Below are 27,161 nucleotides of genomic sequence, written 5' to 3'. Positions count from 1 at the left end.
CTTAATCTTATGAATTGTTCTATTTTCAGGGGTCTTAGGAGTATTGAGAACGTGATTCCAGGACAGATTCATCTTTCCTTGCCTCGTGGACATTCCTATGCATCTTAAAAACAAGATAACATGCAAAACACTTTCTTCTCAACTTCTTTGGCTCAGTTACCCAACGGTTTCTAGCATCATAAGCAAAATTGTCAATGTTATACACATATGTCCTGAAAGTAAGAAAAAAAAAAAAGTTAAAACCAAAATAACTTTACTGACTGGTTATATATATTCATTTTTTAATTACTATGTGATAAATCATGAACTAGAATAGTTGGTTAATTTGGTACAAAAAAAAATGCAAAGTTAGTAAGTTATAGAGCATGGACAATCCCACCCAGTATAGTTCCCTGGTGGCTCAGTGGTAAAGAAACTGCCTGCAGTGCAGGAGACCTGGGTTTGATCCCTGGGTTGGAAATATCCCCTGGAGAAGGGCATGGCAACCCACATCAGTCTTCTTGCCCGGAGAATTTCATGGCAGAGGAGGCTGGTGGGCTACAGTCTATAGGATTGCAGAGTTGGACATGACTGAAGTGACTAGGCAGCAGCAGCAGCAGATATGAAAGTGTGTTAGTCACTCAGTCATATCCACCTCTTTGTGACCCCATGGACTATAGCCTGCCAGGCTCCTCTGTCTGTGTAATTTTCCAGGCAAGAAAAAGTTCCAGTAATTTTTTAATTACTGGAGTGGGTAGCCATTCCCTTCTCCAGGGGTTCTTCCCAACTCAGGGATCAAACCCAGGTCTTCTGTATTGCAGTTGGATTCTTTAAGCAACACCAACTAAAATATAACACTTGAGTTTTTAGTTTCTTGTGATTAATTACCAAGTTAGGTTCAACTAAGATACTTTCAGATTAAAAATCAATGAAAACTCCCTGGAATAGAAGAAAGTTTAATCAAAAGAAGAAGATACCTAGAAAGTTTCACACATACATACATATTGTCAGTTTTGTTTGATAATTTTGACTCACAACATAATAGAGCTAAGTTCTATAAACATGACTTATAAAAGACTCTTTAAAATAGATTTGATATTTCTTAAATATTACAAATGGGAGAAACAAATAGAGTATGAGCCAACCATCTCATGATGCAAGTAGTCACAATGAAAACATTCCTATTTGTAAGCCCTAATGTATCAATCTTTTGCTTTTTTCCAGATTATTTACAGGATTGTGAACATCCAAACATTTCAATAAACTGAGTAAAAAACACAGAATGAGATAATAGGTATATTGCTGAAGAGTGGAAGGCTGAAGACGTGTCACATTAACAAAAATCAATGTGCTAGTCAATCATTCAACAAAGAAAAACAATTCTAACAATAATAGAGGTTTAAACCTCTATTGTCCTTTAATAGTCACAGATATATACCAAGCCTTTGTGTTAATCAACATTTTCCAAGACACAGAAATGTGATTTTACCGAACTGTATACCTTTTGTAAATTACCAGAGGTCTTACTTCTGCAACATCACCAGTTACAGTGAAGCATGACACTTAAGTGCTTTGTTGTTCTCATGTGTGTAGTAAGAGCTGCATAGTAGAGAAGGAAAATAGTGATTGGATTATGAAAGTTCAAAGCTCAATCAAAAAGCAACATGGGCATTTGTTTACAATCACAATCTTTATATAAACTAAAATGTGTCATATATACCAACACTTCTAAAAGATGTAAATAAATCCTTGGACAGGCAAAAACAAAAGATCAACAGGTAAGGTGTAAGACACCTTCACACTTACTTACTCTTTCCTCTGTCTCACTGAAAATTAAATTTTATTAAATCAGCATAAAATTGAGAGAATAACAAGGAATATATAAAGTTAGCTCTTACTCTCAACAGCTTATACTTCCAAAATAAGGCAAGTGGGGTGTTTTTAAATGGACATTGAAAAAAAAAAAGGCAAATTCTTTCTTAGGGGTTTGCATGAATTTTCTCTGATTCAGAAATAGAAGAATTAGGTTTACAGCAAAATCCCAATAAAACATAAATATTCCTTCCTTCTACATTTCAGCACTTTTCATTCTATTAAAAATATCATGGTCAATTATTTTACCAAAGTATCTGAAGAAACTGATGATAGCCAAGAGAAAGCTCCCAGCAAACTCATTCCATTCCCTCCCCCTCAACCTAACAAGCCCTGGAATATTGGCTTGAGAATTATACTGATAATGCTCCAATTCACAAGAAGAACTGGACTAAATGTAAGGAAGTACAGAAAAAAATGTTTTATTCTTTTTTTTCCAAAATAGTCTTGAGGAGGCATCTGTACCAACTTAACTCACTTTATATGACTTAGAATTCTGTTATTTATACTGAGGTCTAAACCACATTCTTTAAAAGTTTCAGAAAAATCTGAAGAAGACGTCATATTTTACTACATTTGCTCTTAAAGCATCTGAGTATTTTATCAACAGTAAACAAATATCTATAAAACTTGACCAAAAAATAGGACCTAGTGGCCAAATGGTTTTAGCAAAAGACTGAACTGCTTAGTGATTTAAAGAATGTCTTCATACTTTAGCTTATAATAGGCTTAAATAATATCATTCACTTAAAGACAAGGGAAAGAGCCATGAAGGCTAAAAAGGAGATACATCATCCAAAGAATTGAAAAGGCAGTTGAGTAACAGCATTAAAATATAATTGTTCTTAAGCAATGAGAAAATAGACAGGCTTTAGGGCACTTCAGAAAGAATTCAGTTTCTGTGAACTCCACAGTTTTCTGAATGATAAAATCTACGAAACAGAAGGTCAATTTAAACAGTACTCTGTCTACAGGATTTATCAGAGCCAACCATGACCTGATATTTAACACATGTATATTCAGTGCAGATCAGACGTTTCAAGTACTGATTTTTTTTTTCTTTCTGCGTTGTTTTATCACCTGAGTGCTTACTATGTGCCAAGTAAGATCTTAACCCCTTTGCAGGTGGTGATTCATTTGATCCCACAAAACAGATACTACAATCCCATGAAGTGGGTACTATTATTTCCCCCCATTTTACAAATGAGAAAACTGAGGCATAGAGAGGTGAAGCTCCTCACAGTCAAACGGTATATAAACAGTAGACCCTGAATTGGAATCAAGCAGCCAGGCTCTAGAACCCGCCATCTTAACCACTGGGCTGACTTTGGCTAGACTGGTGTCTATTAATAAATTTGATTTATTCATAGGCCTAATCATATGCAATTTAGCAATACATTAGAGTTTCTTTTTCTAGACAGGTTCACTTCTGTACAACACACAGATACTCATAAATTTCACTATGTAGAGAAAAAAGATGAGTTGATCAATAGGTTGCAATGAGACTTTGGCTTTCAAATCATTTAATGTTCTTGTATATACTGAGATTAAGACACAGGCTATTCATCCAAGATAGTAAATATAGATGAAAGGAATAAAGATATAGCATGTCAAAAAATACAATTAAGCTTAGAAAGTTATCTACTGTTATAGTGTCATATTTTACTGGAAAGAAGCTAAGAACAAATTTTTAAAAATCATCAGAATTTTTTGCTCACCCTGATTTTCCACTGTCCCAGAAAATTTTGACTAGAATTATGATACCAATTATTATAGTAACAGCAACACATCCTTGAGGGGGGAAAAATGGTAAGTTAATCAATATAGAAATGAGCAATTACATATACAATGTAATTCACAATGACAAACATACTGATTATCAGGTAAGTTAAAGAAAAACAGGAGACATGAATTATATTTTGCTTGCTTGCTTATGTCATAAGTTTGACAGTAAAATCTACATGTTATTTATCCTGTTTTCTTTCAAGGGAAAATGAAATATTTAAAATGAAGTATCATAATACTCAAAGAAAATCTTACAGATTTGAGAGGATTCTAAAATGTTTCAACCCCACCATGCTTAATTTTAAATTATTTGATCACTGATTATTTAAACATATTGACTGTACTATGTGCAATTTCAGCACTAGAAGATGTCTTGGAGTTCACATTTATTTTGTAGATTATTAAATTGAGTCTGAGAAAGGTGAAGCTTCCATATGTGGTTAATGGCAAGGCCATTTACTCAGTTCATAGCAAGGTTACAGAGATGTAGGCCTTTCTCTATCATAGGAAAGGCATCGGTATCTGCGCACGGAGAGTAAAACTACAGAAATGCATTCCAGTGTTTATTCTATTGCAGATAAAATTTCATTTAGGGAAACTGGTATTTACTTTCAATATTAAACGCACTATTTTGAGTTGAACAACAAATAATTGATGAAATAATTTGATCAACTGTAAAAAAAAAATTATACCTTGATTTTTACACATAAACTTTCTTCTTAAAACCAGTCACTACCCTTTCTCCTCACCACCTGCGTATCCCTTTTCCTCCCCACTGCTGCTGCTGCTGCTGCTAAGTCTACACCCTCCCAAATCCTTGAACTCTATTTTTTGATCTGTACTACAAACAGAAGTATAAATGATACTAGAAAAGCAACTGAAGCTAATGTGACTAACAAGTGTGTCCACTTTCAAATCAGCAAAATACGATCAATGTCACATAATTGAGCCGCCATGTGGATATATAATTTTAAAAACAGCTGTTTCTACCACAGAATTTACAGTATTTTACCCAATTTCTATAATTGACTCCTTAGCACCATAGCATTAGTTTGAAAGATTGCACTAATAAAATAAGTCATGCCTCCTTTAAAATTTGGGGTTTCTTTTTGTTCTACCACTTCCCATTAATCCCACCATTTTCAAATGTTGCAGAAAAATTCCATTTTCAATTTGAATGATAAATGAAAATCGAAAAATTTTAAAGTGATCCCAAATGTTTGTATGACAAAAGTGGGAATATTCTTAGAACACTGGTCAGCACATATATATAATTCTAAAAGAAAATCTGAAGTTTTATGTTTTAACAGAAAACCAATGCAAACTACAGAAATATGAGAAGTATTATTCTAAATAAGTCATTCCTCCTTAATAATTAATAAGAATACTATTTTGCAAATTAAAACAAAGAAAATTTTATAAAGGCAATAGTTTATGATCTAAAATTTACCCAAAGGTGAATCAGTACTAATTTCAGACTAAAACAATTTAGGCCAACTTGGTTAGATAGCATCACTGACTAAATAGAGGTGAACTTGAGCAAATCAAACTTCAGGGGATAGTGGAGGACAGGAAAGCCTGGTGTGCTACAGTCCATGGAGTAGCAAAGAGTTGGAGTGACTGAACAATAACAACAACCTGGGATAAATGAAACTATAATATTATAAATGAAATTAAGATTATGATTCCAGTGTCATTAAGGAGCATTTGGGTAGGAAAATCACATAATTTTAGAAATGTTTTTCTCTAAGTAAAAGGAGTATTTTAGTAATGTTCCCCATTATGTAGAGATATATTCACCTAGTACTTAAAACAGTGCCAAGCAGTTTGTCACATATTAGCACATTATCTCCAATAACTGGCATGGTACTTGTAAATAGTAAAATGCATGATTTTAACTGTTCATAATCTTCTCAATAAACATACCTGAGATTACTCAAACTAAATTTGTATTAGATAGGTATTACATTAATATATAGAGTATTATCTCCATTCCTGAACAACCCAAATCAGAATGAGGCTGCCTCCTTTCCTGAAGAAATGTGGATTCATCTGGTCATTTCAAAAGGTCTCATTTATACACATGCCATGAAGTGGAAATGCACTTTCTGTACTGTGAAAAACTAAAAAAGCTATGAACAGGTTTTGTTCTTTCTTATAATCCTATTTAACATAAAAGCATAAGTAAATAAGCATGTGATATTTAAAAGAAAACATACTTTAGATACTTCACTGAGCATTCTCTTAATTTCTTTTTCTTTACTATTGCTAATTGCTACAAGTGGCCTGTGAGTGTCACAACATAGGATTTCAGCAATGAAGGGGAAAAAAAACAACACTTATAAAGAACCAGAACTATATTAATTGTTAAATTTGAGTTGTACAGATCTAGGAAAAGAATTTTTCTACCCTTTCAAGCACTGAGTGCTAAAGAAAATAATCATCTTCCTCTATTCAAGTGCCTAATAGCTGTGTGACCTTGAGCAAGGTAAGACTCTTGCACAGCCACAGTTCCTCTCAACTACAAGGTAGGACACAGCTACATTATAGGACAGTTGTGAGAAGTAAATGAAATAATACACAAGCATGTTTCAGTGCAGTCCTTACCACCAACCCAAGATGCACGTTACTCTAATAAAGGGCTATCTGATTCTTTAGTGTGGCCAGAGGGAACGATAAAATTGTCAGAAATCCATCTCATAAAGATAATAGTAACAAAATAAAAAAGAATTCTTAAAGCTGAAATTTACCGAATTTTTAGCACTATGCCAGTAGTTTTCACAACCCATATTTCATTAAGCTTCCAAGACTTTAAATAAGAATCATGATCACCATCTCATAAATGAAAAAATTGAGACTCAGAGAGATTAAGTAAATCACTTGGTTTGAGTAATTATTAAATGGAAAAAAAAATCCAAAACAGGATTGAAACCAAGGTCTGACTGACTCCAAAGCACAAGTCATCCTTCTATAAAATACTGTCAACAAAAACAAACAGAAAACTCCACAACTATATACAGCATGTATTCTCAGTGGGGTTGGTATCATCCTTAAAGGGGATAAAGGGTTTTTTATATTTTTTTTTTACTTTTTACATATAAAGTACAGATGTGCATACAGTACATAAATAGATTTATATTGTATCTGTAGTATTAATATTTTATAGGGATGATTAGGAAGAAATGCCTTACAAGATCCTTGAGGGGGAGAGGGTAATAATGGAAAAGAAAAAAAAAAAACAACCATTGTTTTTGGAAAATACACTAATACACAGCAGAGAATAGCTTTAAAATCATCTTGCAGGGATATAACTGGAGGTCCAGTGGTTAAGAATCAGCCTTCCAATGCAGGGGATGCGGGTTTGATCCCTAGGCAGGGAACTAAACATCCCACATGCTTTGGGGCAACTAGGCCTCAATCAGACCACCCATGGACAGCAAACTGTAAAGCCCTTGCACCATAATGACAATCTCACATGTGGCAACTGAGACCCAAGACAGTCAAAAATAAATAAACAAATAAATTTTTTTAAAGAAAATCACAAGGCAGGCTTCATTTACACAGCAGATAAAGTTCTGAGATGAGCAGTCAGTCTCTATTTCTTGGCAAAATTAAACAGGAAAAAATTCAAAGTTTTTGCATTCAAATGCAAAGTTCTAATATCATTTGTGTCACTCATGTGCATTGCAGTGCAATCAATAAAAGCAATTTCCTTGTTGTATAGTTTATCTTTAAAATGAGAAAAGTGACCTCATTCACAGAATACATTTAAGAATTAAAGATAATTTTCAGGCTTATGTTTTATAAGTATAAGATCCCAAAGAAAAATATTACCATATGTCTGATATAAGAGAGAAGGAATTCCTCTTTATTTTTAAGCACAGGTTGGAATTACAACTAACCCTAAGGGAAAGTTTCTGGAAAATCACACAATATATACTTAAAGAATTTCAGAAAAAATAATAAGCACCTCAAATTTTCACTGAATGCCACTGAATTAGAAGAAAAAGCATATCTATTAAATTTTAACTTCATCTATTAAAAATGTCATTAAGCCATTAGATCATGAGATTTTCACTTAGAATACATTTATTTTTATTTAAAATATAGAATGGACAAAATGAATTGCAACTGTTGGAATCTTTCAAAATAAATCTTTTAGCTTAAAAGAGTTTTGCTTAAAACATAAAAACTATAATAAGTAACTGAAAATAATAAAAGCAAGTATTACTTTCAGTTTCATAGTCACATGGCTAATTCATGCATGCATAAGATGAGCTTTCAGCTTATAAACACATAAATCAAAGTGTTTTTTACAAATTTTATAAGTGTATTTTCCATTAGACATTACTTATCAATATGCCAATTTAGCTGTATAGCTTCTTAACAGACATTTCTTTTATGATCTTATTCATCTTGTTAATACATAACATCAGATGATATATTTACAAACAAAAAAGGACTGGACCAAATGATAGAAGAAATCACAAGAGGTATGTTTTTGGTCTCATGCCTACAGCAACAGAGCAGTTTTTGGAGAAACTTTACTTTAAACCACTGACTGGGAAGGGAAACGGAAGAAGATATAACCAAAAGTAACACTCTTTGTTTTACTTGGGACAGGACAAATCTAGAAATAGTCAATGAGTAGTTTATGATTAATTATAAAACACTTGAGGATAGAAACTGTATGGATAACTCTCTCCTCTTGTGATTCTTAGGCACTAAAATGAGATGCAGTGAGCCACTAGGCATGCAATAATACTTGACTGACTGGCCAAATGATTTGAAGTTCTCCTCAAATTACCCTGGAACAAGAACATGGTGGCAAATGTTCTTGTCGATAAGATGCCTTTACCTGTTTTCTCTTTGGCACCCACACATACTGTATTTTGATAGTATCCCTAAGACAGTATCACCAACTCAATGGACATGAATTTGACCAAACTCTGGGAGATAGTGGAGGACAGAGGAGCTTGACATGCTACAGTCCATGGGATCATAAAGAGTTGGTCACAACTTAGTGACTGAACAGCAACAACAAAGACAGTAAAAAAACAATATTCTTTTCCAGGAATTATATATCCAAATGCGATGACAAATTCTGCGGACTCTCAGAGAGTCACACTTACCCGATGCAATGGTGCTAGCAACTAAAGAAGGAAAAAAGGAAAGAATTACCAAAGTAAAAATGTTTTAAAGTCATTGATTTGCTAGTAATTTAATAAATATATGTTTATCAATCAACTGTACTTAAAGTTCAAAAGTAACTAAAATAAACAATTAAAAATAAATTAATGAAAGCAATCATATTACTAACAATCAAGTAACACACATTAGTATCTATCTCTATTAAACAAGGGCTTCCCTGGTAGCTCAGATGGTAAAGCATCTGCCTACAATGCAGGAGACCTGGGTTCGATCCCTGGGTTTCAAAGATCCCCTGGAGAAGGAAATGGCAACCCCCTCCAGTACTCTTGCCTGGAAAATCCCATGGACTGAGGATCCTGGTAGGCTACAGTCCATGGTGTCGCAAAGGGTTGGACATGACTGTGCAACTTCACTTTCTTTTTTTTCTTTCTATTAAACAAAGTCAGCCAACAATAGAAACACAAAATGTGACTAAAGAGTTATTGAATACTGAAACAAACACTATGTAAATTTGGTTATATGACTTGTGGCAAGTCATCTGTGAGGACTAACACTGACAAATGGAAGGTGCATGGAACATGCATTATGGATTACACTCAGTAGTAGCTACTACTATTTTTTCAATAAAAGCAGAAAAGGCATACAATATTTAAAGGGTAAGTTAACTGTATATAAGAGAGAAATTTGATCCCAAATATTCACTGTATTTTTATCCTAATCATTTAAAATAATTGAAAAGTTTGTTAAATTTGTAGAATTATCATATTCATGCAGAAAAAGGTATTTCAACACAGTTAGCTCTATAACAAATTTATACTAAGTGAACTTGTTTCTCTTCACCTTGCCCTATTAAACCTATATATTCGACCTAAAATTTTTAGGGCCAGAGATGTTGTAAAATTTTAAGAAGTCAGTAACCACATATTAATGTAAAATTAATGAACTGAATCTAATTGGATCAATATAAGCCACAAAAGCAATGTTGAGTGCAAAAATCAAGTTAGGTAATGAAATATATGACATACTGTTTATGCAAATTATAAAAAACATGCAAAGCAATAATATGTACTACTTATGGTGACATACATGTAGTATAAGAATAAAAACACAGAGAGGGAGCTTGCACAATGAGGTACCATCTCGCACTGGTCAGAATGGCCATCATTAAAAAGTTTACAAACAATAAATGCTGGAGAGGATGTAGAGAAAAGGGAACCATTCTACACTATTGGTAGGAATGTAAATTGGTACATCCACTATGGAGAACAGTATGGAGAGTCCTTAAAAAACTTGGAATAGTGTTGCTATGTGTGTGTGCTTAGTCGGTCAGTCGTGCCCCACCCTTTGTGAACCTATGACTCCCGCCAGCCTGCTCTGTCTATGGGGACTCTCCAGACAAGATTACTAGAGTGGGTTGCCATGCCTTCCTCCAGGTAATCTTCCCAACCCAGAGATCGAACCCAGGTCTCCTGCACTGTAGGCAGATTCTTTACCGCCTAAGCTGCCAGTGAAGCCCAAGAATACTGGAGTAGGTAGCCTATCCCTTCTCCAAGGGATCTTCCCAACCCGGGAATGAAACCGGGGTCTCCTGCATTGCAGGCAGATTCTTTACCAGCTGAGCTACCAAGATAGTCCAGTTGCCATATGATCCAGTACTCCTGAATATAGAGCCAAAAAAGATAAAAATTCTAATATGAAAGGATATAGACACCCCAGTGTTCACTGCAGCGCTGTTCACAATAGACAAGACATGGAGGCAGCCTAAATGTCCATCAACAGAGGAATGGGTAAGGAAGATGCAGTACATATACACAATGGAGTATGACTCAGCCATACAAAGAATGAAACAATGCCATGTGCAGCAACATGGATGGGCCTTTAGACTGTCACACTGAGTGAAGTAAGTCAGACAAAGACAAACATCATGTGATATCACGTATTATGAAATCTACAAAGAAAAAAATGATACAAATGAATTTATTTACAAAACAGAAACAGACTCACAGACTTAGAACACAAAATTTATGGTTATCCAAGGGGAAAGGTTGGAGGGAGAGATAAATTAGAAGGTTGGGATATATATATACAAGCTGAGTCACTGCTGTATGGAAGAAATGAACACAACATTGTAAATCAAGAACACTTTGATGAAATTTTTTTTAAAGAAGCAGGCAGGAATTGAGGTTCCCTTTTTTAAAAAGGGAACTAATTGGAGTGAGATTTTGTGTATTTGACCTTTTACCTAAAGGAAGAAAGAAACACACAAAGGAAATTTCAACAATAATATCTGCAATGTTTTAAGTTCTTAAAGATTCTGGGTAATGGCCAAATGAGCTTGAGTATGGAAATTTATGAAATTTGGACAATGTACTGAAAAAACAACAATGATAACTATTTGAAGACATGGAAGAACAAACTAACTCAGGCAGAAATAAATCAAAGCCAAGAGAGCTCAGGCCGCAGATGAGTTGCAGGGAGTGGGATTTGCCTGCACGCAGCAGGGAGAAATCCCTAGGCCATTTGGCACAGAGAGCAGAAAGCCACAGTTTCTCTGGCTGGAAAAGAGTGTCTGGAAGGTGAGGAGCTGATACTGCTCTATTTCTTGACATATGTGGTAGTTACACTGATATTTGCTTTAAGAAAGTTATTAAGCCTTATATGTATATTTTGTACAATTTTCTGTGTGTTGATGTCAATGAAAAGTTAAAATAATTTTAAAAATTGCCTCTTGGCTCAGTCCTATTGAGATTAAAAAAAAAAAAAAAAAGATAAAAACAAACGGATAAAAACAACCAAAAATCCACATATCTCTATTACAGAACAAGAGTGTCTATAAAAATGGCTATTCATTAAGCAAGTTGTAAAATAAGAAGACATCCTGGTGGTCTGAAAAAGCATTAGTTGGATGGGTTTCATTCACTCAGTAGGTTTTCCTGAAATCTAAAGCATATGTTACTCTGCTTTCATAAAAACTGTCATTTAAAGAGTTAACCTGAAAGATTTCAAAGAACTCTGTGTTTTTAATTACTTAGAAGATACTATTAAGGTACTTAATCAAATCATCAACTCTAGGGAATCTGGAGAGTTCCTTTAGCATGCTGAGGGATGGGTCTCTGTCATTGAATCAGACCTAGAAATCAACCTAAAGGATTATACCTACTTGGTTCTTTGAGGGATCATAAGAAATTCAGTGGCTCCCTAAAGCTAACATGAAAAGCAGCATTTTTTTTACTGACATTAATTTAGAATTGCTTTTATGACACCACAACCTTTTTCTGTATCATTGCAAAAATATTTCTTTCTTAAAGGTATGCTCTAGCACAATCCAAAGTTAACCTTTGAAGAAACTCAGAACATTGCTATGAAGAAACTCTGCCTACAATAAACCAGAGATTTCTTAATTTTTTAACCCTGATGAATTTGAAGTTTCTACCATGGCACATAAAATCCATATGTGCAAACCTGAACTGAGTCAACTGACCTGAAGGAGCGCTTCCTCTTCCTTTAGGTGCGCTTGTTGCATGCAAACGCAGGGTTGTCCTGGGAACAGCTGTACTTTTTGCTGCTGTAACACGAGCAGAGGTCAATCTTTGTGTTATACGGAGACCCTTAGTCGTATGTACAGAAGTGGACTTTTGTGTAGCTTTAAGATTCTGTGTAAGTAAAGATTTTGCTGAGGTGAATCTTTGGGTTGTTGGTGTGGTTGCAGAAGCATTTGGCGTGATGGGATTCTGAGCTGCTGCAGAGACAGTGTTTGATATTGGGGAATTCCAGGCTGTCGTGGCGGAACCATTTGCTGTGGTAGGTTTCTGAGGAGCTGATGGGACCTTTGTAGCTGGAACGTTTACAGTGGTGTATGTCTGAGAAACTAGTGGGGGCTTTGTAGCTGAAGAATTTATTGTGATGAGTTTCTGAGGAGTTGGTGGTGTTTCCGTACCTGGAACATTTACAGCGGTGGGTTTCTGAGGAGTTGGTGGGGTTTCTGAAGCTGAAACATTTACAGTGATGGGTTTCTGAGGAGTTGGTGGTGTTTCTGTAGCGGAAACATTTACAGTGATGGGTTTCTGAGGAGTTGGTGGGGTTTCTGTAGCTGAAACATTTACAGTGATGGGTTTCTGAGGAGTTGGTGGGGTTTCTGTAGCTGAAACATTTACAGTGGTGGGTTTCTGAGGAGTTGGTGGGGTTTCTGAAGCTGGAACATTTACAGTGATGGGTTTCTGAGGAATTGGTGGGGTTCCTGTAGCTGAAACATTTACAGTGGTGGGTTTCTGAGCAGTTGGTGGGGTTTCTATAGCTGAAACATTTACAGTGGTGTGTTTCTGAGGAGTTGATGGGGTTTCTGTAGCTGAAACATTCACTGTGGTGGGTTTCTGAGGAGTTGATAGGACTTTGGTACCTGGAACATTTACTTCAGTGGATTTCAGAACTGTTGGTGAGACATCAGTTTCTGTAGAAGAAAAATGTTATAATAAAATTAGGTAAATAATGCTGTCCAAGTTAAGATTTAGGAACCAGCTGTTTGCTCTGACTCTTCTCTTTCCCCACAAATATCTAAGTATGACTTTTAGGAAACCAAGTATTCTCATGTCTTTCCCAAGGAACTGAAATGCTATATATTATCTTTGCTTTGAAATAAGTTGCACCTATAGGCAACTAAAGTGGATTTACACCAAAGTAATACTGAGATTCCTAAAACTGTTTTCTATTTGAAAAAGGAAATCAAATTCAGAACTGGCAGTGATCTCATTCTTAATACCCCTCAAATGAAGAGTTTTTCTCATAAATTGTCCTTTTTCCCTCATGCCAAGACCAAAGAAGAACAGGATGCAACCTTGAAGCAACAAAGATAAGCACAACATAGTCAGTTTTTCCAAAGCGGTCAGGACATGTTAGTGACCTTGGGAACTTGTTTTGTTTCACTTCTCTTTTAAAGCAATAAACTCAATCAGACTACAGTAAATCCCTTTTCTCCTCTTGTGTTGGTTACCAATCTTACACAGAAAAAAAGTTTAGTTCCTCTTTGGATTTTAAGTGAGATAACAAATATTTCAAGTGCAGATTTAGTGAAGACCCTATTCTGTGAGTCACCAATCTAACATTAAAATTTTAGGTCTGTTTCACTTTGAGTTGCTGATCCAATCTCCCTCATAAGGCAGTACTGAGCAGTGTGTAAGCCTGTTTGACCAGATATTAAAGACTGCTGTCCACTTCTCTAAGCTTCAGTTTTCTCATCTGTAAAATGAATGAGTTTTGAAAAACTTTTACTATGAGGTGCCTGGAGATGGTTTTGTTTTTATTCTGCTTAGAGTCCTGAAAGTTTTTGGAATCTCTTGGTTGATATATTTCATCAGTTTGGGAAATTTTTCAGTCATTATCTCTTAGTGTATTTCTTATGCTTCTCTCTCTCTCTTTCTCCCCCCTATTTTTTTAATCATAATTAGAACAGCCATATCTCAAATGTCTCTTAAATTTGGTCTGTATTCTACTTTCATTTTTCTCCTTGTTCTTCAGTTTTAATTAACCTTTCTTCCAGTTTCCAATACCATCTCCTGCTATGTCCAAATTGCTGTTAAACCTGTCTAGTGTGCTGCTCAGATACTATATTTTCCCACTGAAGAATATCTATTTTACTCCATTTTATAGAATCCAAATCTCTGTTGAAGTTCTCTATCTTTTCCATTAGTATCTTGAATATATTAATCACTTAAAGTCCTTGTCTGCTAACTCAATTATCTAGATTTTTCTTATTTGCTTTTTATTTCTCCTAATTTTGTTATAATTTCTTGCATCTCTCAATATCTAATAATTTTTATTACATGCAATACATTGTATAAAATTCAGATGATATGATCTTCCAAAGGGAGGGTATCCTTTGCTGACAGGCAAGTTGGTTTGCGGTGGTCACATCCTCAGCCTATGAGGACTGAGCTGGGTTACAGTTTCCATATGACTCACTCTACTTTTGCTGCTTGGAAGCAGATCTTTTTTCCTCAACCCTGAGAGGCTGTGGGAGACCCAATTCTATTCTTTACAGTGCCCTCTCTAGCAACACAGCCTCTCTGTCCACAAAGCTTCAAAATGAGCTTAAATGTTGTAAGAAGGATGCTGGTTGTATGCTTGATACAAGCCTGTTCTTGTGATGGGTTTGTTTTCCAAATACCATAAGGTTCAGGAAGATCTCATTTTGTACTTTGGCAGCTTGGGGTCTAGCTCCCCAGTCTCATCTGCATTCCTAGAAATCGGCAAATGGCTCTTAGGAAAAACTGGGTCAGCATTTGAAGAATTCCAGTTTCCAGTGTGTTATCTTAGCTAACCACAACTACTGAGAGCAATGGTCGTTTATCTGGTTCAAGATGGATCCTCAGTCTAGGTGCACATCAGAATCATTTGCCTTCATTTGGAATTTTAGTTCACTCACCCCTAGTTATTTCCCTGAGGGAACAATTTTTGCCTTTAAAATATGGTTTAAAAAAAAATCTACCCAGGTTTTGTAGTTATTGTCATGCCAGCATTGGCCTGCCATGACATCCTTGAGCATTACCATAGAGTTGTAAATTCTAAATAGCTGATTATTTAATAAAATAGGGGAAATAAATATGAAGTGGATCATATGGCTACAATTTAAAATATCAAAATTTACTCATTTTAAATGAATTCAAACCATTAAATGAAATTTCCACCTTTTAACTATCACATCTTCACATCATAATAACCATTATCATTAATGGTACAGAGAATAAATATACAATATTACTGGGACAGTAAATTGGTACAGCTTCTTTTGAAACAATATTGGTAACATCTATCAAAAGTTTAAATGCATATACCTTTGATATTGTAATTACACTGCAAGGAATTTATTGTAAAAAAATGTATTTGCACAGATACAAGGAACACAATAATATTTACTGTAGAATCTTTTTTAAAATAATTTTTTAAAAACTAGAACAGATACTAAATTCCCTTCAATAGGAGACTGGTTAAGTAAATAATATATCCATATCATTAATATGATTTTAAAAAGAAATATGTGTAAACAGTGGCTACTTTTGAGGGTAGGACTAGAAGAGACTTTTGCTTCTTATTTTATATAATCATCAACATTTTTTTTTTTTTTTTGGTTTCAACATTGTGCTGTGCTTAGTCACTCAGTCGTCCAACTCTCTGCGACCCCATGGACTGTAGCCCACCAAGATCCTCTATCCATGGGGATTCGCCAGACAAGAATACTGGAGTGGGTTGCTATGCCCTCCTCCACAGGATCTTCCCAATCCATGCATCAAACCTGGGTCTTCTGCATTGCAGGTGGATTCCTTACTATCTGAGCTACCAGGGAAGCCCAAGAATACTGGAGTGGGTAAGCCTATCGCTTCTCCAGGGGAACTTCCTGACCCAGGAATCAAACTGAGGTCTTCTGCATTGCAGGTGGATTCTTCACCAGCTAAGCTACCTGGGAAGCCTAGTTTTAACATTTCTTCATAATATTCACGTATACTACTTATATGAAAAACTACTATTAATAAGCAATGCTATTTAAAAACCATGCTAATAAAATTCAAGTATAATTATAAAAGTAGTTATTTGTTTGAGTTATACTGGCATTTGAATATGATGCTGCTTAAATAAATGCCACCTCCTAGGAAAGTTCTAGAAATGCAAACAAGGGAGCATTGTCAATAAGAGAAAAATTCTGGAGGAGAAAACAATATCATTCAATGAAGTCAACAGGTGGGCAAGAGTTTCTCTTTGTTGTCACAACATATAAGATCTTTATTTAGATCTCTCAGTTCAATCTAAGATTTCCTGTCAATTAAATAAACCACTTTATACACTTTTTTATAAACAAGAATATATCTATACTAACTTATTGAAAGTAACATGGTAAGAAACAGCAAATATAAGCTAATTCACTAAAAACATGAGACATATGTGTGTGTGTGTGTGTGTGTATATATATATAGATAGATATATAGATATAGATATATATATATATAAAATTATACATCTCCATCCTACTCTGCAGTTCAAGCCATAAAGAATCCATCTGCAATGCAAGAGACACAGGAGACATGGGTTTGATCCTTGGGTCAGGACGATCCCAAGGAAATGGCAACCCACTCCAGTATCCTTGCCTAGAAAATACCATGGACAGAGTAGCCTGGTGGGCTGTAATCCATAGGGTCACAAAGAGTCAGACATGACTGGGTATGCACACACTTGCCCTATTACATATATACATATATTCACAGAGGTCATGTGTGTATTATTTATATTTTACCATATGGTGGCTCAGCAGTAAAAGAATCTGCCCGTAATGCAGAAGAAGTGGGGACTCAAGTTTGATTCCTGAGCTGGGAAGATCCTCTGGAGAGGCAAATGGCAATCCATTCCAGTATCCTTGCCTGGAGAATCCCATGGACAGAGGAGTCCATGGAGTTGCAAAGAGAAAGCCACAACTAAGCAACTAAAGAACAACAGCAACAACATATGTTCTCCACATCAGTGCTTCTTCCTTTTTGGAAGTCATAGACCCCCTCATAGAGTCTATTGCCCAGAAAAATGCAAATATGCTTATGTACAACATTTTACATTCATTTCTCAGGGAGTCTGTATGATCTCTGAAGCCCATATACAGACCCAAGAATAAGAATAAACAGAATTGCAACTTTGCAAACTGATTACCTCTGCATTGAGGTAGGGGGCCACTCCACTCTCCTTGGTCATCTTTTACCGTACAATAGATAGAGCTCTCTCCATGTAGGGTGAAGCCCTCCATACATTTATATGTTGCAGACTGTCCATATGCATAACTGTTTTGTTTCTCTTGAATCATTCCATGGTCAACTTTTGGTGGTTCTGGACATAAGATTTCTTTGAAAACATCATAACATATGTTAAATTAATTAAATCCCCAAGAAAATTTTATAAACAAGATTAAAATATGTTAAATATTTCATTAAAGAACTAAAAATACACCATTCTTCTAAATTAAACATTTCATCTCAGAGAAAGCAAGGCAGAGACTTCCATTTAAGGAGTAAAAGGACTTGAGTTAAAACCTAAGATATACCCTCCTTGGAGCAGAGAAGAGGGCTCTGCTTTTGATTCCAGGGAGAAACAATACTGAATGAAAGGAGCTGGGAATGTAAGTGGCATGCATGGGAAACAGAAATTTTGGATAAAGCAAAAGATTTTAAAAGTCAAAATTAGACTTTGATTTTCAGGATAAAATTTTTAAAGCATGTGTTGACTCTTGGCCTTTTATTTGAAGTAAATCTTACTGAGCAGGTGAATTTGTAAAACAAATACAAGCAAAGTATTGATTGTTATATTACAAAAAGAAGCCTCTCCCTGGCAGCTGCCCTGATAAAAAAATTCAGTGGTTCCACATTCTCTAGAGACATGAACCTGTTTTTCTTGTCTTTTTTTTTTAAGCAAGAAAGCAATGTGATCACATGAGGATGTCAAATTATATCACATCAAATACTCTTAAGTACCCAGACAATACTAGCTATTTATGAATTACTTTTAGGCCACTGATCGAAGCAGGGAACAAAAACAAGCTAATCTGATTTACACTGGGCTGAGTGGGTATTGACAACACACATTACCATCAGTTCAGTCCCAACACTTTCTGAGCATCTAATACATACTGGGCATTGTTCTATAAATAGCAGTATAACCAAGTAAGATACAGTTCCTCTGTCTTAAACTATAGTGGAAAGAGACATTCAAAGAGATCATTTCCATACAAAATGGTGAGGATTATCACAGAAGCATGCACAGTAATGTGGAAAGAACGAACAGTTAGCCAGCCAGGGACTGTGGATACAGTCAGCAAAAGCTTCGAGGAGAAATTTGAGAGCAAACTCTTGAAAAATAAAATAAAAGGGGTAGGGGGCGCTGAAGGGATTTCCTGTCAAAGGCAGTATCATAAGAAATGATGTGGGGGCATGAAGAAGTCCGAGGTATCCAGACAACCTCAGCAGTTTGTGAAGGAGGAGGGCGAGACATAAAGTGTGGAGAACTGGATAGACCATGGCTAGACTTGTACACTATATGAAGGGGTTTAGACCTGGTACGTTGGATGTGATGAGGAGATACTATCAAGTCTCTCTCAAGAAGGGAATAGACAAGTCACATTTGTGTTTCAGATGGATGACTGGGTAGAGGCTGGATAAAACACTAAAGGTGTGTGACAGTGGAGGCTGGAGGCCACTGCAGTCAGCATCACTTGAGCAAGTGGAACTCCTGCCTAGCTCCCACATGGAAAGGCCATGCTCTTGCCCTCCTCTGGGTGTGCCTCTCTCTACTAGATGGGGAATCTGCAGGGCTGAGATAGTATGCTCAATGAGAGCTCCTCCCCACCGCATTCTAAATCACGCTCCAGGAACTGGTGCCCAGAACTCCCTGGGCCAACACTCCTTTCAGGGTTTCTCCTAGTCCATATTCTTGACAATAGTCTATACTGCTGATGTGTCCACCTTTAGGCCAGAATTCAATGGAGTGGGGCTAAGGGTTATAGGGGATATGATTTGGGTGTGTCGATTGAGCTATCCATTTATAGGCATCAGAGACCCCCTCACAGTGCAAGAAGGGGGCATCAACTTGAGAAGGGCTGAATCTTAGATTAGGGACCTCCATTTATACTTTTGTTCTAGGCCCTGAAAATGTTACGAATAGCCCTTATTGCAAAGTCTAAATGAAGGCTAGTCAACCATATTAAAAGTGTTATATAGAGAAGATAACACAGGTTTGAGAAATATATTAAGGAGATAAAGGAAAAAATATTTGGTGATTACAAGTGAGAGGTTAAGATAAAGAGAGGGGCCTGGAATGACAGACATTATATAGCAGCAACTGATTCTAAGCTAGTGTGTACTGCTGCTGCTGCCGCTAAGTCGCTTCAGTCGTATCCGACTCTGTGCGACCCCATAGACGGCAGCCCACCAGGCTCCCCTGTCCCTGGGATTCTCCAGGCAAGAATACTGGAGTGGGTTGCCATTTCCTTCTCCAGCGTGTATGTGGATATGGAGGTGTGGATCTAAAGAAGGAAGGAACAATGGACATATTCAGAATTTTTCCTTGGTTATACGCCAATCAGAGGTGATCCTTATTCACCTTATCAGTCACCTTATTTAGTTGACTGCAAGCAGTCAACTAAAATTATTTTTGAAAAGAAAATATCGGCAGAGAGATAGGAGAACAGGTGTTTCTGACACTGAGGCTTTCTTCAGAGGTAAATAAATATCACCTCTGACTGGCGTATGACCAAGGAAAAGTTCTGAAAATGTCCATTGTTCCTTCGTTCTTTAGACCCACACCTCCATATCCACATCCACAAAGGGACATCAGTGCTGCCCCATGTGTTGATAAAAGCCCAGACTGCATACTTGAGATATGCTGTGTGCTCAGTTGAGGTCAAAAACCTCACTGCTTAAGAATTTATACTTTCCACTTGAAGTCTTTGGTGGAAAGTCTACACTAGGAGAAGTAGGGCTTTAATAGGGATAGTTGAAGACATGGGGTTGCTGAATGAAAAGGCCTCTTTCCCACAGAATACAGATGTCAGTGATTGCAGAGTTGCAGAGCCAGGTAAGAGAGTCAGAGTGGAAAATATAAACATCAGGGTTTTTACCACAGAATTGAAGATATTAGACAGAGAGCAAGACCTGGACTAGCTGTAAGCAAACACAAAGAGAAACTGGGTTTGCAGTGCAAAAGCTCTTCTGTGCTGGAATGCATGCTTGGTGTACACATTTCTGTGAACTTTATGACAGCAGTTGCTTGTAAATATGTTGGCCTCAACTGGGAGACTGCTTGTCCAGACTTGTGACAAGTTGTTGCCTCTGTCAGAAAAAAAGATACGGTCTGGCTCCTGCTTGCTTTCCATATTTGCTTTAGTATCAGTTACAGCATTCCTAACTGGATGATATAGGAAAGGTGATGGTGGGTATTAAGGATGGATACTTGAAAACAATAATGAAAAAAAGGAAGAAATAGTAGATATAGGAGGTAGGGCCCAAGGTGGGTGTGGCAAGAGCAAACTCCTGGTTGGCAAGGCTTCATTTCATTTGTCTTCTTATCAGCTGACCCCACACGTTCCCTACCAGAGAGCACGATGCTTGTTGAATCACACTACATCTACTCAAGTTTCCTGCGCTTAATAACACCAAAACTTGAAATGAGCAAGAATTCCAATGAGGATGAGAGAAACAAAGCCTAGTTTTTAAAACACTGCACATATCTACTCCTCTGTTTTCAGGAGACATACGTCTCTAATGCACATATATTTAACTTGATATACCCTTTTAGGAAATTAGCCTTTGTGCCCTCTTCCCTCTTGAGAAGACAGAATTTTCAAGTGCAGATATTTCTTCATTACGATGTATGCTTATTTCTCTAAAGATAAAAGCATATCACGGTTTAAAACATTTCAACGTAATTAGCTCAGTTAACAATCCTTAAAGGAATCTAGTGTAAATTAACACTAGGTCTTAGAAGAATGATGGGCTTGAAATCAAGAGGTCTGGGTTAAGTGCCTACTTTGGCCACTTATTTTGGCATATAGGGTCAAGTTGTACAGACCTTTTAATGAACAGTATTTTAACTACCATAAAATTAAAAATTATGAAGGAGGGGAAAAAAAATCCCAAATCTATTTTATTTGACTGTTAGAAGGAATGATAAGATAATAAATGACCAAACACAATATAAACCTTAGCTAATTTTTAATCCTTTATCCTCATGGTTAATAAATTAAGACTCATTACTAATAGAGTTATATAAACAAGGTAAATCATTCACACATTGGAAGGTGAGGGTACTACAAACATATACTGAGGGTAATTCTAAAGAGCAAAAAGCAATTTATCATTGATTATTCAGTCCTACAGCAGAGTGCTTAGATTTTTTTCAGTCTTACTTTGGCATTCTGGAAATCCTTCAGTCCACGCAACAGTATTTCCCATAGCAGCACAGAAACTAGAAGCTGCACCAACTAATTTGTACCTAAAATAATGAGGGAAGAAAAAAAAAAAAAAAACCTTAAGTTCCATTCACATGTATTTGACTTCCCTTAAATCCTTCAGAATAGGACCTTACAATATTTGTTACACCAGTAGACAGAGACAAGACAATAGGTGATAACAGCTCATTTGGTAGTTTAAAGGAAAAGAAAAAAATATATCTAAAAGGGTGACATCAAAGATTTAAAAAGTGTAAGATAAGCAAATTTTTTTTTTATTTGGGTAAGGCATATGTTAGAAAATATTAAAATATTTAAAAACATTTTTAAAGAATACAGATGCTTAAATCTTTTCTGAGTTCTAAAAGATCAATACAGATTCCATAGAATAATAGAATGTACTTATATTTAAAGGGTTCAAAGTATCCCCAGATTTGTTATTAATGATCCAAATATCTGTGTTTAGTACAGGAGACAAATGATACTGGTAGCTTTATAAATAACAGGAACACACACACAGAATAAAATATCATAGTTCAATTTACAGATATTAAATGAGAAAATGAATATAAAGGTTTTAGCAGCACTTGAAACACTGATAATCCTCAATGATAATACCCCTTTCCCATACACAGAGAACTTACAAAAGATCTTAGGTCAGAATTTATACACTAGGAATGACTGTTTTTAACCCTTGATATTTTATAACAGATTGTTTACATACAAAGAAAACAAACAAATGCAAACTCATTATTTAGGTAAAGACCTGTTTCAACACTGAAAAGATTTAATTTCTCTAAGGATCATCAACTTATCACAAGTTTTTTTCCTCTACAAGTCACAGTTAAAACTTTATAATGAAATCTAGCAATTGAGAGAATTTTGGTGGTATTATAAGAAATATTCCTTTCTTGCCCCATTTTACTAACTTTAACTGCAATGAGTTCATCACTGAGCAGAGGGTGGTTTTATTGCTTATCACAAATCTAAAAGTTTCCATTTTAAATTCTAATTTGTTTTTCCAGTTGTTATATATAGTGTTTCATATGCTCAAACTTACCCTGTGTTACATGAAAAATAGATGGTCGCACCAAGTAGTATGTCAGTTGTTATTTTGACATGACCATTTTCTATTTCTCTAGGCTTAGGACATGATTTTTCTACGAAAGAATACAAATTGATGTTTTTTGTTAAATTATCAGGCACATCTATGCAAATTCACCATCTGAACCATTGCTATTACTTATCCAACTATTTAAATTGCACCTTCATTTTATCAGTTTCAAGAAAGCAAGGTATTAGTCCATGGGGTCACAAAGAGTCAAACACAACTGAGCGACTTTCACTTTCTTTAAAATATACACTTAAGTCATTTTTTCACTATGTTAAGTCACTTCAGTCACATCCAACTCCATGCAACCCTGTGGACTGTAGCCTGCCAGGCTCCTCAGTCTATGGGATTCTCCAGGTAAGAATACTGGAGTGGGCCATTTCCTTCTCCAGGGGATCTTCCCGACCCAGGGAATGAACTCATGTCTTTTAAGTCTCCTGCATTGGCAGGAGAGTTCTTTACCAATACTGCATTTCTAGGTAACCTTAAACTAAGTTTAATCTTAGGTTAAAGGCTTTTCCAGTGGTCATGTATGGATGTGAGAGTTGGACTATAAAGAAAGCTGAGCACCAAAGAATTGATGCTTTTGAACTGTGGTGTTGGAGAAGATTCTTGAGAGTCCCTTGGACTGCAAGAAGATCCAACCAGTCCATTCTAAAGGAGATCAGTCTTGGGTGTTCAATGGAAGGACTGATGTTGGAAACTCCAATACTTTGGCCACCTGATGGGAAGAGCTGACTCATTTGAAAAGACCCTGATGCTGGGAAAGATTGAGGGCAGGAGGAGAAGGGGACGACAGAGGATAAGATGGTTGGATGGCACCACCGACTCAATGGACATGGGTTTGGGTGGACTCCGGGAGTTGGTGATGGACAGGGAGGCCTGGGGTGCTGCAGTTCACGGGGTTGCAAAGGGTCAGATACGACTGAGCGACTGAACTGAAATGAATTGAAACCTTAAATGTGAAATGAGTGAGCAAAGTAATATTTCTAGCTCACAAGTATTTAGTTTGCCTAATTTAAAACAAACTGGTTCTACTGGTTCATTTAAGAAACATTCTAAATAATAATATGTACACATAGACTTCCACTATGAGTGAAGGAAAAAACATTATTTTCCCCAAACACCACATGATTAAGATTACTCTTTAAAACTATACTCACTTTTACAAAATCTATCAGGTTTGGACCATATAAAATTCTGAAGACAAGTTATGTTTCCTGAGAGAGAAGGGTCCCGTATGTAGCCCGGACGGCACTCATATTCCACAGTGGAACCTTCTGGGAAATAATTCTGTTGGCTATAAGACTTTTTGAGAGATGCAAAAAGTAGCCTGGTTGGAACATCACAGCTACCTAAAAGTATTAACAAAACAACAACAAAAAATGAGTATCACTTGATGTTATAATCTATGTCTAATTATCTGGTCCTTAGATCACTCTTTCTCTGTATTTTTTTGTACATTTAGTATTCATATTAATGTCACTATGGCATTGATAGTGTATCAGCATATTCACATATAAATTTTCATTCCCTAATTATTAGAGCCCTGTGAAGTCGATTTGGTACACCAAAGTCACTATGTCCACAATTTAGAAAATGTAACTTATTTAAGTTGCCTGGCATAATTCTGGCATTGACTCAATTAATGCCAATTCCCTTACCCTGTCCTATGTATCATAGGGATAGATAAGAACCAGCATTTCCAGATCCCTGGGCTAGTGTCCTGGACGACAATAATAGTTAACAATGATAGCTAACATGTATTGAGTACTTGTAAATGTTTTACACATGTAAACTCATTTAATCCTCAGGACAATCTATGGAGACAAGGATCAGATGAGCCAATGGAGCACATGAAGTATTTAAAAACTGGAAACATCCAGACAAATGCGAATTTATAGTGGCATCATATAGTGTAAGGGACATTAGATCTATGATCAACAGACTCACTGGCTCTTCTGCATAGGGAGCTCCTGATCCCAAGGAAATTGTTTAACTGGGAGCTGCTTTCTCAACTGTAAAGTGTGGATAAGTCCTTAACTAACCTCAGGGAGTTCTTGGAAGAATTAGACGAAGTACTCTATGCAGAATAGTTAGAAACACTAAAGCAGGATACATGTGCAAAGACATGTACTTCAACCTCCTGCCTTGGGATCATGGATAAATAAAAACAAAAAGTTCAAGCTGATTTCACACCTGATTTCAAAAAATACTTGTAGCAGTTTCTATGCTCCAAGTTGTTCAAACGCAGGAATTAAATTTTTATCTTTACTTGTACATGTCAAGGCGAAACTAGGGCAATGACTACAAAGATAGATTTTGAAATGGAAATTGAGAATTTTTAAAAATATCACCACAGAGTTGTACTGGGCAAGTCCTACAGAAGACTCTGTTATGTGTCTCAAGGTAACTACCAAACATAGTTATAGATAATTTACTCCCTAAACAGTACCTCTTGTTTATTTTCACTATTAATCAGTTCAAGAGTTACAGTGTTAGGAAAAGAAAAAAAACCCTGTTAATGAAGAGCAGGACCTATTCCAGGAAGTAACACCATCAATTAGCTAGATTGTGAATTGCCAACAGGTATGCCCAGGTGATTAATAAAGCTAGAAAACTATCAATTACCAGTCATTCCAAAGAGGGATAAAATTAAACTTAAGAAACATTCCATTCCATAACTTTTCTAAAATGAAATGAAGAACTTACGATTACAAAATTCTGCAAGCTCTGACCATTTATTATTCTGACAGACGACTGAGTCTGCCTTGCCAGGAACTTTTACAAAGCCTTTGTTACATTTGTAGGTTACTGTGCTTTGTTCAGGAAAACTTGTAAGTCTTCTCAAAGTTGCTTGGGCATTAGGCACATCTGGAGGAAGGCTGCAGTCACCTAGGAAGGAATAAACAAAACTGAAGGAAATACCACTTTTCAATTCATAGCAACATTCTTTTCCCAAGACAAATAAGGGAGGCAGCAAAGGCTTTTGATGCCTACATAATATTTCCATCCAGCGCTGAGCTGACTCATCAAGAACTTGCCAGGCTTCCTGTCTGTCAATTAACTCAAAACTAAAAGAAATTCCTACCCCTCGTTATCATATACATACAGAGAGAGCTTTAGACTTTCACAGAGACACTGTTTCGAGGCACACAGTACAGACAGACGCCCCCTTGGAACGTTACACCTGGAGGAGACGACGCGCAAACTTGCCGTGCCAAGTCTGTGCACGACTGGACCCTGTGGTGGTCAACGATCTGGCGTCCCAACCTTAAGGGACGCTAAGGATCCACTCTCTTCGACCTCTGCCTATCTTTGTGGCTTCTCGATGTTTGCCCCCTCTCCCCTAGAACCCTGCCAACTGGGATCCAGCATAGTAAACCTCCTAGTGGCAGGTGAGCAGCGAAGAGCCTCTTTCCGTTCCCAGGGATCGTGCCAGTAGGAGGGCTGACCCTTACAGGTGGAGGATTCCGGGAACGATTAGGGATGCCCACATGGCTCACCCTCCGCCTTCCGCGGACTCCTCGGCTGTCGTGCCGACGACCTCCACCCTTTCCACCCTGCCCGGAGGTTGAGCCCCAGGGGTGGGCTTCGGCCCCGGACCCCCACTCACCCGACGCAGCCGGAGGACGCAGGAGTAGCAGCAGCAGCAGCTGCGGGCCCAGCCCGCCCAGGAGGCTCAGCACCGCGCGGGCGCGCGGGAGCGTGGGGCTCATGGCGCACGGGGACGGACACCCGGCGTGGGCCTCCGCGGTGAAGACACAGCGGGCTGGAAACCCGAGCTGAAGTCGGGGCAGCGCTCTGAAGTTAAGCAATAACAGTTAGATTAGCGCCCTGGGCGGGGCCCGGGCTCTGACTCACCAAAGGACTGAGAAAGAGACGAGTGGGCGAGGGCTTTTCTCACACCAGGTGCTGGGCGGGGTAAGGGCGGGAGCCCCATCTTCACGGGCCCTTGGGATCCGAAAAAAGAGGAAAAAGAGGGGCCCGGGCAGGGAAAGCAGCTTGTCGGCGCCGGACGCTGGGACCCTTGCTTTCTCTGTGCTAGGGTGGGGCCTGCTATGAACCGCCGAGTGGAAATGTAAATATCTGCTTTCTTACGTAAATAAAATAAAGGGGGGAAAGGAGGAGAGAGGAATGGTTAAGCGGCGTAGGCGTTCCTCCCCCCCGGAATGGATTCGTTTAAGTGGAAATGAAGCGCCTTTGAGTGCTGCAAAGCTGAGCGGTAGGTGCGGCGGGCTTGGAGTTTTCCCCGGGAGCTGAGAAACAGGACAGGGACCTGGCGTCTTCAACCTG

At 37.2% G+C, this 27,161-nt stretch overlaps 1 protein-coding gene across 4 annotated transcripts; it reads right to left on the bottom strand.

Moving 5' to 3' along the window:
* On the bottom strand, positions 1–26,625 carry CD55 (CD55 molecule (Cromer blood group)). Of its 4 annotated transcripts, XM_052653504.1 has the most exons (10): positions 26,482–26,625; positions 25,578–25,760; positions 24,029–24,220; positions 22,815–22,914; positions 21,713–21,798; positions 17,470–17,658; positions 12,269–13,234; positions 8,769–8,789; positions 1,481–1,578; positions 1–212 (listed from the first exon to the last, which is right to left on the bottom strand). In XM_052653504.1, the coding sequence occupies exons 1-9, from the start codon at positions 26,582–26,584 to the stop codon at positions 1,517–1,519; spliced, it is 1,902 nt and encodes a 633-aa protein (XP_052509464.1). In that variant the 5' UTR covers positions 26,585–26,625; the 3' UTR covers positions 1–212; positions 1,481–1,516. The 4 variants fall into 4 exon arrangements, with proteins under 4 accessions (XP_052509464.1, XP_052509465.1, XP_052509466.1 ...); XM_052653505.1 differs by lacking the exons at positions 1–212; positions 1,481–1,578 and having other exon boundaries at positions 7,784–8,789; positions 12,269–12,352; positions 12,725–13,234; XM_052653506.1 differs by lacking the exons at positions 1–212; positions 1,481–1,578 and having other exon boundaries at positions 7,784–8,789; positions 12,269–12,352; positions 13,184–13,234.
* Positions 26,626–27,161: the final 536 nt, after the last annotated feature.

The sequence above is a fragment of the Budorcas taxicolor genome, chromosome 16 (assembly GCF_023091745.1).
Source record: "Budorcas taxicolor isolate Tak-1 chromosome 16, Takin1.1, whole genome shotgun sequence".
NCBI classification, from domain to species: Eukaryota; Metazoa; Chordata; class Mammalia; order Artiodactyla; family Bovidae; genus Budorcas; species Budorcas taxicolor.
Note: the sequence above shows the minus strand (reverse complement) of the source record. Positions and strands in the feature narration are given on the sequence as shown.

What these genes read in the sequence shown, in the direction of transcription:
- CD55 (XM_052653503.1), bottom strand. Translation starts at nt 26,584, where the DNA reads ATGAGCCCCACGCTCCCGCGCGCCCGCGCGGTGCTGAGCCTCCTGGGC. An exon ending in AGGATTTCCAGAATGCCAAA is followed by an intron (nt 17,659 to 21,712) that starts GTAAGACTGAAA and finishes ATGTTTTCAAAG; the next exon opens with AAATCTTATGTCCAGAACCA. An exon ending in CCCCCTACCTCAATGCAGAG is followed by an intron (nt 13,235 to 17,469) that starts GTAATCAGTTTG and finishes TTTCTTCTACAG; the next exon opens with AAACTGATGTCTCACCAACA.